Raw genomic sequence first — 12,259 nt, 5'->3', positions numbered from 1 at the left:
TCTTTCTTTCTTTCTTTCTTTCTTTCTTTCTTTCTTTCTTTCTTTCTCCTTCATTCCTTCTTTCTTTCCTTCCTCCCTTCCTCCCTTCCTTCCTTCCTTCCTTCCTTCTTTCCTTTCTTTCATCCTACCTGTAGGATATTCGCTTGTCTGAAAGACCGTTATTTCTGCACTGAACTGGCTTTCACTTTTGTTGTTCATGTAAGTGTTGGTCTGTTTCTGGGCTCTGAATCCCTCCCCTCTGGTCTGTTGGTCTGTCTTTGTGCCACTGCCACACGGTCTTGATTACTATAGCTCTATAGTAAGACTCGCTCAGAGGGTGTCAGTCCTCCAAGTTATCAAAGTTGTGTAGTGATTCTGGGTCCTTTGCAATTCCCTGTGAATTTGAGACTCAGCTCACTTTCTACAGAAAAGGCTGCTGAGATGTTGATTGATATTATAATCAAGTTTGGGAGAATTGACATCTTAACAGTACGGAGTCCCTGACCCAAGAAAACTATGTATTTCTACACGTATTTAGGTCATCTTTAATTTCCATCAACAGTGTTTTACATAGATTTCAGTGTTACAGGTCTTACACATCTTTTGTCAGATTTATTCGCAAGTATTTTGTATTTTTTGATGCTATTATAAATAGTATTGTTTTAAATTCTGGTTCCTTGGGGCGCCTGGGTGGCTCAGTCGGTTGGGCGGCCGACTTCGGCTCAGGTCACGATCTCGCGGTCCGTGAGTTCGAGTCCCGCGTCGGGCTCTGGGCTGGTGGCTCAGAGCCTGGAGCCTGCTTCCGATTCTGTGTCTCCCTGTCTCTCTGCCCTTCCCCTGTTCATGCTCTGTCTCTCTCTCAAAAATGAATAAAACGTTAAAAAAAAAATTCTGGTTCCTAATTGCTTCTTGCCAGTGTATAGACATACCATGATCTTATATCCTGCCACCTTTTTGCACTCACCTGTTGGCTCTAGTAGCTTTGGGTTTTTTTTTAGTAGGCTCTATGCCCAGCACAGAGCCCAGTGTGGGGCTTTGGACTCACGTCCCTGAGATCAAGACCTGAGCTGAGATCAAGAGTCGGATGCTTAACTGACTGAGCCACCCAGGCACCTCCATTCTAGTAGCTCTTAAAAATGGGTTTGATCATTTTCCCCATAGATGATGGTGTTGTTTGAGAATAAAGACAATTTCGCGTCTTCCTCTTGCAGTATCGATGCCTTTTCTTTCTTTTTCTTGCCTTACTGCTGTTGGGAGGCCTTCCTTGTGGGTCTCTTGCGCTCCTGCCCGTCTCGCTGGGTATGCCGGGGATTCGTTGCTGTGACTTGCTCTCCACCCGGGCTGCTTCTCAGGACTGTGTCCCCTGCAAGCACCCGTGTGACATGGTGGCATGTTTCCCTTATGGACAAACAGCAGGCTCGCTTACTGTTCACTCTGAGAAGCGTAGGTTACCCAAGTTCAGAGGTTCCTTCCCTGTAAGCATCGCTGTGTGTGTGCGGGCATCTCCCTGAGCCCTCTGTGTCACCCTGTGGGGCTTTGGGGTCAGGGAGAATCTGTGCGCACGTGGGACTCACGCCGTGTGCTATGCCGTGAATAAGAAAGTCGCTTCTGTCTCACCCAGAGGTTTCCTGTCTCCTGCTGACGTTCACCAAATAGCAGCAGGCTAACTTACTGGGTTCCAGGTGGAGTAAAATAAAATCTCGGCCCCTGCTAACCCCCGGGGTATCTGGCCACGCTGATACCTCCAGATCAGTGCTGAGCACAAGTGCTGGGATCAGACATCCTTGTTCTCTTCCCAACCTTGGAGGGAAAGAGTCCTTCTTCCACTAAGTATTATGTTAGCTGTAGGTTTTTCATAGATGCCCTTTTTCTGGTTGAGAAGTTTCTCTTCTGTTCCAAGGTGGCTGAGACTTTCTTTTTCCTTTTTTTTTTTTCAAGTTTTTTTTTTTAATGTTTATTTACTTTTGAGAGAGAGACAGACAGACGCAGAGTGTGTGGGGGAGGGACAGAGAGAGGGAGACACAGAATCAGAAGCAGACTCCGGGCTCCGAGCTGTCAGCACAGAGCCCGATGTGGGGCTCGAACCCACGGACTGCGAGATCATGACTCCGGCTGAAGTCAGATGGCTTAACCGAGCCACCCAGGTGACCCTGAGGTGGCCGAGGGTTTTTATCAGAAATTAGTCTTGTGTTTTGTCAAAAAAAATGTTTTTCTTCTCTATGATGGTGTTTTCCTTTTTCTTTTTAGTTTGTTTATGTGGTGAATTATATTGATTGATTTTCCAGATATTCATTCAACCTTTCATTCCTGGGATTAACCCTACTTGGTTATGGTGTATTATCCATTTTGTATTTTGATGGGTTCTATTTATTAAAATTTTGCAAGGAATCTTTGCATCTATGTTAATGACAGTGACTATAGTTTTCTCTTTTTAAAACCAAGTTTTTGTCTGCTTTCTGTATTAGAGTGATCATGGACTCAGAACTAGTCCCTTCTCTTTGGACTTTTAGAAAAATCGAGAATAACCAAGTCTTTAAATGTTTGGCTGAAAGTACTAGTGATGTTATCCGAACCTGGAGTTTTTTCCTTGGGGAAGTTTTTTTAACTACAAATTCTGTTTCTTTAATAGATACAGATGCATTCATATGTTTCTTCTTAAGGGAGCTGTGGTGGTTTGACTCTTCTAAGAAATGTATCCATTTCATCTCCGTTGTCTGTTCGTAGTATCCCCTTGTTATGCTGTCAGTATCCGTGGGATATCGTGGAATATCGTTCCTGTTGACCGTTTGATTCTCCTCCCTCCCTTCTGACCCCTGGCTCCCTGGCTAGAGGTTTATCAATTCTATAGATCTTCTCAAAGAACTTGCTTTTGGTTTTGTTGATTTTCTCTATTGAGTTTGTTTCCTATTTCATCGATGCCTACTCTGATCTTTATTGTTTCCTTCATTCTACTTTTTGCTTTAGTTTTTAAAACTATAAAGAAAATGCATGCGTGTTTGCGTGCGCCCACGCATGTGTGTGTAGTTATTGACAACAACTCCTAGAAAAAATGGTCAGAATTGTCACTTTACGTTGATCGAGATTACATACAAATCCTTGGAACTTTTCCATGGTTCATCTGAGAGCAGCGTGTTATCCTGTGTGTTTAGCATTCTCTAGAAACTGGAGTTGGGAAGAAGAATTACAGCACCATATGTTTGCCCAAATGGCAGCCATATGCAGGAGTGAACGATTGCTCACGAATGATGACATAAGCAGGGCCTTCCTGACGGTCCTAATTCAGGGATGTTTATGTTTATGGTGTCGGGGTTCTGATGGGAGCAGAAGGGCATTAACTGAAATGTTAATGCCAAGGTCATATTCAGAGTATGATGTGACTGTGGGACTTAATTATGAGAAAGGATGTGGATACAGCAAGGCCGATTTCCCTGTGCAGCTGCCAGCACTGGTCTGGCCTGGGGACGCAGGAAGTCTCTTCCCTCCAGTGTGTCTGGCATTCAAAGAGGCACGGAGTAGACAGTGGTCACCTCGGGCCCGTGGAGCCGTTGTCACTGCGAGTGCCAGCGGAGGAGCCCTGCCACCTAGCTCCCGTTCCGTGTGGGCCTTGCAGACGACGGCATAGCGGAACCGAGGGGCTCATGATGCTTGCCGGTCCTCAGAATCTCAGCTTTCGGAAATTTCTGTGGTTCTTTTGAGATGTAAATACTGATGCCTCCAGCATTACCTCTCTCCCTGTCACACTCCTCTGTGTACACATGCATGCACGCACATGCACACACGCACCCATATCCATGTGCACGCACATGTGCCCACATGTATACTCACACGCGCACATGTGTACTCACACACTTGTGCATGCACACACGTGTGCACACGCTTATGCAGTGCACCCGCACACACTTATGCACGTATACACATATGCACACACTTAACGTACACATGCACACATACACGTGCATTCACACACTTATGCACACACTTATGCACTTATGCACATGCTTATGCACACATGTGCACACACATGCACATGCGTATACACACACATGCACACACTTATGCACACATGCGCACGCTTATGCACACACATATGCACATATGCACACACTTATGCACACATTTATGCACACACTTATGCACACACACGCACACACACACACACGACTATTGGGACTCAGGGTATCAGGGGTGGACATTTGATTGCCTTGTGTCGCAGAGGATGAAAGATGTACCCTGTGTCACCTCAGGAACCTCAACGTCTGGTTTCTCTAGTGCTCTGTAATGTAAAACCGTAGGTTTTACAACTGGATGTGGCACTCACACCGTACCCTGGGTTAGGATGAGCTTTTCTTTTTTCTCTTTTTTTTTTCCATTCTTTTTAATGTTCTTTGGGATTGGTTAGCTTTTTTTTTTTTTTTTTTTAATTTTTTATTTTTGGGACAGAGAGAGACAGAGCATGAACGGGGGAGGGGCAGAGAGAGAGGGAGACACAGAATCAGAAGCAGGCTCCAGGCTCTGAGCCATCAGCCCAGAGCCCGACGCGGGGCTCGAACTCACGGACCGCGAGATCGTGACCTGGCTGAAGTCGGACGCTTAACCGACTGCGCCACCCAGGTGCCCCGGGTTAGCTTTTTAAAAACATTTTTTTTTTTTAACGTTTATTTATTTTTGAGACAGAGAGAGACAGAGCATGAACAGGGGAGGGGCAGAGAGAGAGAGAGGGAGACACAGAATCGGAAGCGGGCTCCAGGCTCTGAGCCATCAGCGCAGAGCCCGACGCGGGGCTCGAACTCCTGGACCGCGAGATGGTGACCCGGGCCGAAGTTGGACGCTTAACCGGCTGAGCCACCGAGGCGCCCTGGGATTGGTTAGCTTTTTATCATTATTTAGTTATAGTTTGTCAATTCAGATGAAATGCCCGGACGTTCACATTTCATCGTGTGTGAGTGAGGCAGAGCGCGTGTTACAGGGGGAGTGCGTGTTACTGGGGGACTGAAATGTGACATTTGCTGTTCTCTTCCTGGCCTTTGTGAAAATATGAGACTTTTATCCCGTTTTCCCCATCTCGTTGCCAGAGCACTTTCTCTGTGTTTAAGTTTTGTTGAAATTCTGTTTTCTGTTCGTGGTCAATACATTGAGACCCGCAGTTAGGTAGCTTCATAGGTATGGAATTTGGGGACTAGTTGTTGTACGACTGAAACACTTAGGATTTTTTAAAAATTGTAAAGTTAATTGTTTGCTGTGTCATACGATGATTTTGGCAAACCACTCATGGCTGTTTCTGTTAGAAGAACGAAGAACTCTTTACAGATGCGTTGGCTGGCTTTTATGAAAAGGTGCTTGAGGTCGGGGCGTCTGGGTGGCACAGTCAGTTACGCTTCTGGCTCTGGCTCAGGTCATGATCTCGCAATTCATGAGTTCGAGCCCCGTATCAGGCTCTGTGCTGCCAGTGTGGAGCCTGCTTCAGATCCTCTGTGCCCCCCTCTCTCTCTGCCCCTCCCCTGTGCGCTTTCTCTCTCTCTCTCCCCCCCCCACTCCCTCCCTCCCTCAAAAAAAAAAAAGTGCTTCAGATTTATCCAGGTTGTTCTACTTAAAAAAGGAGGTGGGTGGGGTTGGAAACTTCTCCCAAGTAAGATACCAGCAGTTACATCATTATCTTAAACATGCATTGGAGGTCGTGGATTATGTCCTGCTGGGTATCTAAGCCAGAACTGTTTCAAAGGCTTGATTTTTTTTTTTTCCACAGCCGAAATCAGAGGGACAGAGGTATTTGAAAGGGAGTCCTTTGTCCTGGTAAACGATTGGCTGTGTTAGCATCACCTCTGTCCCTCTGTGTCAGTCTTTATATGATCCAAAGGTGGCGACCTATTAACGCAGGGCCGTGCACAGCTTTTATATCGGGGTGGATGTGAAGGCCTCCTTTCTTCCCCTCCAGACCTGTCACCTTCTTTTCTTCCCTGTCATTCTGTTCAGTGCCGTGCAATTAAGGATGATTAGGCGTTAAGAGTAAGCGGAGTTAGAAGACGCTAATTCCTGATTGCTCACCCCCGAACTGTGCACTGAATGGCTGCACTAGATGGGGAGAAAGCAGAAACGCCTTGTCGTGGAAAATCTCATTACCCACGGTGATGGGGTGTTGGGGGTGGGCTGCAGAGCGTGGACCCCGTGGCTGCGTCCCAGGGTGTCTGGCTTTGTAAACCACGGGTACGCACAGATACGTGCACGTGGGACATCTGAGCCTAACTGCACAAAGCAGTTTGCTTCAGATGCTTCCTTGAGGTATCCTGGGGCTGAACAATAAGTACCCGGCAGGGACAGCAAAGCTGGCTGCCCTTTTGGGGAGAAATCTTCCTTGGGTCACCTTCTAGAAGACCGATGCATGAAAATTAGGATAAAAAAGGTTGGTTTGTTTTTTTATGTGGGGAGCCAACTCACTGCCACGGAGGCGGTACGTATTGACAGATTCCTCTGGGGTGCTTGTGGAAAAGTGACATTTGAAGGTCTCAGGACACTTAAATCTTTCTCTTTGATCTCAGCATTTGGACACACAAATTGCACTACTTTTCCTTTATTTTTTAAAAGCTTATTTATTTGGGATGCCTGGGTGGCTCAGTTGGTTAAGTGTCTGACTCCTGGTTTCGGCTCAGGTCACGATTTTACGGTTCATGGGTTCGAGCTCCGCATTGGGCTCTGTGTGAGAGCGCAGAGGCTGCTTGGGATTATCTCTCTCTCTCTGTCCCTCCCCCACTCATGCTCTCTTTCTCTCGCTCAAAACGCGGGGCTCCATCTCACCTTGACCTGAGCCGAAATCAATAGTTGGACGCTCAACCGGCTGAGTCATCCACGTGTCCTCACGTGATTACTTTTAATTTAGCTAATTTTAGGACAGCCCCAAACAAATCTGAAAACTGCTTTGTTAATCTCATGGGCTAATTGCACATTAAGGGTAGTGTTCCCTCATCGTATTTTTGCACAAGGTAAGTACCAGCAGGAAGTAAATATGTGAGGATATTTTGATCCAGAGGGATTGCGTTTAACATGAATGTTTTTTTGAGATCCAAGATAATGGTATTTTTAAAAAAGTGATTGAAGTTGATTCTTTTTATCTGAAATATGTCCATAAACAACCTGTTGCCCTTTGCGACCTGCCCATGTTTTCAGGTTGATTTATATTTATTTACCTAGCTGTACGACCTCAGCGTCAACATTTTTGGTGTAAGCTTTGGACATCTCCCAGCAGTTCGCTGGAATGATTCTTTGCCTCACCCCGAACATGATTACCTTGTTCCCGTCACATAATCCTTTCCAACATTCTCTCTTTTTAGAAAAGTTGAAATGTTTGGGATGCCTGGATGGCGCAGTCGGTTAAGCGTCTGACTTCGGCTCAGGTCATGATCTCACAGTTTGTGGGTTTGAGCCCCACGTCGGGCTCCGTGCTGATGGCTCAGAGCCTGGAGCCTGTTTTGGATTCTGTGTCTCCCTCTCTCTGCCCCTCCCCTGCTCCTGCTCTGTCTCTCCCTGTCTCTCAAAAATAAGTAAATGTTAAAAAAAATTAAAAAACAAAAAAAAGTTGAAATGTTCCCAAGCGTTTGATTTTTCTTTCGCTACCAGGTGAAAGGTTTTAGCATTTCATTTAAACATCTCGTAAGGGGTCTGATTTTAAAAAATGTATAAAAGGAAAAAGAGGTAACGATCAGCTTGCCCTCACCTGCTCACTGGCGGAGGCATACTTCCTTACACTGGGCGGTAGGGATGGAGCAGACTTTGGAAGGCTGCGTCTCAAGACGAAACCAAAACTTAGGAGAAGTTGTGTGCGAGTCGAATGGCCCTTCTCCCTCGCGTGTGGGGCGGGGGTCTGTTTGCATCTGTAGTTTCGCCTTTAGAAACACGTGCTTCAGTTTCTGGATGTTTCTGGACCTTTCCACCATCTACCCAGGCACTTCCTTGGGTCTTCACTGAGGGTGTTATTTTAGGGAAGCGCTTCCGAAGAGGCTGGTACATGTCGGTGGGAATACGCGGTTTATCTGGTTTAAAGCTACAGACTCACGGCCTGGGACCCGGTGTTAAGCAGCGTCCGCCCGCTTCTTGCAGATGGTCGTGGAGACTGACAAGCACAGCATCTCCATGAGGATGGCGTCGCCCGACGACGTGAGCGAAGTGTTGGCTCACATCGGCACCTGCCTGCGGAGGATATTTCCTGGCCTCTCTCCAGTGTGAGTTCCCCGGGGGCGGGAGGGGTGGGGTGGAGGGCGGGGGGAAAGCGAGGACCTCCTGTCTTTTCCGGGAATGACAGCGGGGCTCCCTGTCGCCCCTGCCCTCGGGGCCTCCCCTCAGCCTCCCTCTTCTCTTCGCCGTTAAATGGCGGACATGACGCTAACTCAAGCCGCTGTGTTTTGTGTCTGAGGTTCTCCAAGGTTTCCTACTTTCAAGAGCTTGGGTGACAGAGGGTGTGTGGCCACCCTTTAACCTCTGCTCCTGAGGCTAAAGCAGAAACCTGTCTCGTAGAACTTGAGATTTACCCCAATGGAGTCAGTGAGATTTACCCCAACGGTTGGGGGGGGGGGGGTTCTGAGTGCTTCGCAGAAAGGCCTTGAGTCTAGTATTAACGAAGAGTGTGAGAGTCTTCATTTTCCTTGTTTTATTAATTAATTTATTATTATTTTTTGCCTGATCAGTAAGACAAAACTTAGAAAAGAAACAAAGATTAGCCTCTTTTTCATTTTCCTCTTAGTTTCCGGAAGCCCACGTCAGGGAAGTTAGTGACGTACTTGCGTCTCTGCACAGCCTCACATTTCTTTGTTCACACGCTTTTCATCAGGGTTATGCGCCCGGATGACAGAGTCTGTCCTGAGGGAACGTGTGGGGTGTTGGAAGGGAGGTTGGAACGGCTGAGGTCAAAAGGCAGAAGGATCCTTGTGCCGGAAAGCTCCCTAAAGTGATAACCCGTAATGAAGATGCCTTCCAGCTGAAAGAGCTGGTTCAGAAGTTCTGGAAAATACCCCTCCCGGTGCTTGCTCTGTGCGCAGGCCGGGAGGCCTCGTGGGGACACGTCTAGGGTGGTTCGCTGGGCACCTTGCTGGCGGGGAGCGGGAGGGAAATTTCGGGGACTTGCCCTTCACGGGACGCGCTCCCAGATGCTCTGCTTGTAAATTGACGCGGCGCAGGAGAACCGAGCCTTGTGTCTTTCAAGCCTTTTGGGCGCCTGCAGGTGGCTCGGGAGAGACGGGGCTTCCTGTCCGCCTCTGACTTGCCAACACCCGCTGGGTTCTTCTGACGGCTCTGCGCTGGACTGGCTCGTTTCCTCGGTCCCCCAGGCCTGGGGGACCCGGCCCTGTGCCCTCTGGCTGTTCACCCCGGGGCCTCCTCCTGTCCGCCTCCTTGCCCTCCTCTGACTCTCTGGCTGGCCGATCGTCGAGGGAACGGAGGTGGTGAGCGGGGGGCTGTCCCTCGACTCCTGCCAGGCTGGAATTTCCGGGTAGGGGGCCTGTTAAAGCCAGGCTGTTGCTGGTGTCTAGCCACACACTTGTGTGTGTGCAGGAGAGGTGCGGGCGGGCAGGGGTGCGGGATGCAGTGAGTAGCCCTGAGTAGTGGTGATGGGGAAATACCCAGAAGCGAAACATCCTTCAGGCCCCCAGAGAACTCTCTGGGGGCGATCGTGCCTTAGCAGTCACTACAGCCCCTTTCCCCTCAGCTGCACTCGGTCACGGTCACGGGGCTTTGTACGCGAGCTTCCTGAGAACGCCCTCGCTCTCCGTCCCCAGGAGCCCCGGTGAAAGAAGGACGTGGTCAAGCACAGCCTTGTTTATTTAGCAAGGGCTGGTTTGACCCTCCGAGCAATGTTTAGAATCTCTGCTTTCTGTAAAACGCAGTTTTATTTGCCTAATATCCTAGGAATTTTGAGGGAATTAGCAGTTTTATTTTCGCTTTTGATTCTTCCATTTCTCCTTCCCAGAGAACATTGTAGAATAAAAGCGTCTTCACTTTTTGCTGCCATTTAGCAACTTCTTGAAAGGTTCAGGCAACGATTAAATGATGTGCTCCATTTCCGGAGAGGCATGCGTGTTAGTTTCTAAATCCATGACCTCCACCTCACCCTCATCTTCCTTTCTGTCCCCCAGCAGCCCAAGGCCCAAGGATGTCCCCAAGGACGTCACACATGGTGCAGCCCATAAACTTAGCAAGTTTCTTCCTGAAAACCTGCCTGTATTTGGTAGTGTATCTCAGTTAGTGGCCTCACCATTTAATTTTTTTTAATGTTTTATTTATTTATTTATTAAAAAAATTTTTTTTTCAACGTTTATTTATTTTTTGGGGGACAGAGAGAGACAGAGCATGAACGGGGGAGGGGCAGAGAGAGAGGGAGACACAGAATCGGAAACAGGCTCCAGGCTCTGAGCCATCAGCCCAGAGCCTGACGCGGGGCTCGAACTCACGGACCGCGAGATTGTGACCTGGCTGAAGTCGGACGCTTAACCGACTGCGCCACCCAGGCGCCCCTGGCCTTGTCATTTAAATAGTCATTTGTCCCTAACTTGCACGTCTCATTAGTTGCCAAACCCTTTTCATGTGGAGTTTCTGGTCTGGGCCTTTGCCTGTCTTCTCATGTCCACTACCTGAGTTCAGAGGGTCTCGCTTGCCAGGGTGACATCGTCCTAGCTAGAGTGTCTCCGTCTCCAGTCCTCTTCCTTGTCTTCCTTCCGCACCGTCACCAGAGGTACCCTTCTATACCCCAGTAGCGTCTGTGCTGTGAGCCTGGCCTAGAAGCCCACTGCCGTCTGGCCCCGTGATCCACCTGTGCCTGAGCACATCCTCCTCTTGTATTCTCAGTGCTTTCATTCAGGCTGCTCTTCCAGACAAGCTTCCGCTGCAAAAGACGTAGCCCAGATCTTGAAAGAGTTTATGTTTCCATAGAACTTTGCGATCACTTCCCACACTAGCACCTGTCTCACTGTGTTATAATTGTTTCTTTACACACTCATCCCTTGGTGAGTGTTGAGTTTCTACTACTGACGGCAGGGTGCTAAGTGTTGGGGTGCACGACCCACATGGAATTTCCACTGGGAAGCAGACCCCCCGAGAAGGGGAAATAAATAAATGAAGTAAGTAAGTATAAATTTGACTGAATGCTTGCAGCTGATCCTCCCTGCAGGGCTAATTCAAAGAATAAAATTCTCTCTGCAAGGGCCTCCCTGTGGCCATGATGCTTTGAACAGACCGTCATGGAGAAAAAGGAGTCTGAAGAGGGCGGGGAATGTTTCCTTCTCGGGCCTCTGCTCCTGCCGCTGGACCGGGATTGGCGTTGCTGAGAGATGCGCTGTGGCTGCAGGGTGTGGAAGAGGAGGGTGCAGACGGGAGGGATGGAGACTGGTGTATGAGATCAGGCTGGAAACGTAGGCGCTGGTCATTTTATGGAGAGAGTAAAGAGTCTGCAGTTTAGCGGCAGCTCACGAGGAAGCCAGTGTCGCGTGCATGAAGGGATGGGACATGGTTCCCTTTGTAGTTTATGAAAATTGTGCCGCTGGAGACAGAATGGCGTGGGAAGGGGAAGAGCAGGTGGGGACACCGGCGGTGACCCAGGGGAAGGGTGGCCGTGGCCAGGGGTAGGGCAGTGACGTTGGAGGTAAGGATAGAGGATGGGACACAGAGGATTTATTGTGGGCACAGGACTGGCTGATAGATTCCGTGTGTGGGTGACGGCAGGGAGGAAAGAGAGGACCGAGGACGGCTCTAGGGTTTCTGGATTAAGGACTCAGTGACCAGTGCTCCTTTTCAGTGAGGTGGAGAGGGCCCAGGGTAGGTGCAGGGGGCAAGTTTTATTTTGGGGGTAAAACACCCCAACCGCTCTGCTGTAAGCATGCTAAGCTTGAGGTCTTGGACGTGTAGGTGGGGATATCAGGTCGGTGGTTATATACGTGGGGTCGGAGCTTGGAGGAAAGGTCCGGGTCTGGAGACGCAGTGGACGTGGGAGGCGTCAGCATAGACGGTCTTGCACGCGTGACTTTTCTGAGATCGGCCAGAGAGACGTGTGCACCTAGACGAGAGAGCATCTTCAGAATGAGGACAAGTGCAAGAAGAAGAGCCGGGAAGGGCCCATATGCTCACCTCTGTGAACCGACACGGGGGAGAGGGCATCTTTCCACCCACGGCTGCTCTCACTAACACAGCAGTTCCTGAGAACCTACGCGAGGAGCTACAAGAAAAGGCGTCTGATCTAGAGGAGACAGAGGGTGGCTGGGCATATGTGGGAGGTGGCTGGATGCAGGCTGGCTGTGTGGAGCGCCCC

At 49.0% G+C, this 12,259-nt stretch overlaps 1 protein-coding gene across 4 annotated transcripts in view; it reads left to right on the top strand.

The window, feature by feature from the left end:
• The window catches only part of CARMIL1 (capping protein regulator and myosin 1 linker 1), a 313,766-nt gene that overhangs the window by 121,425 nt on the left and 180,082 nt on the right, over positions 1-12,259 (top strand). For all 4 annotated transcript variants that reach the window (XM_040460656.1, XM_040460654.1, XM_040460655.1 and 1 more), the window contains exon 5: positions 8,068-8,189. In XM_040460656.1, the coding sequence (XP_040316590.1) occupies positions 8,068-8,189 (122 nt within the window). The remainder of the gene's footprint in view (positions 1-8,067; positions 8,190-12,259) is intronic.

Source organism: Herpailurus yagouaroundi, unplaced genomic scaffold (assembly GCF_014898765.1).
Source record: "Herpailurus yagouaroundi ecotype Mexico unplaced genomic scaffold, PumYag 250, whole genome shotgun sequence".
Lineage (NCBI taxonomy): Eukaryota > Metazoa > Chordata > Mammalia > Carnivora > Felidae > Herpailurus > Herpailurus yagouaroundi.
This window is presented reverse-complemented; position numbering and strand designations above follow the sequence as displayed.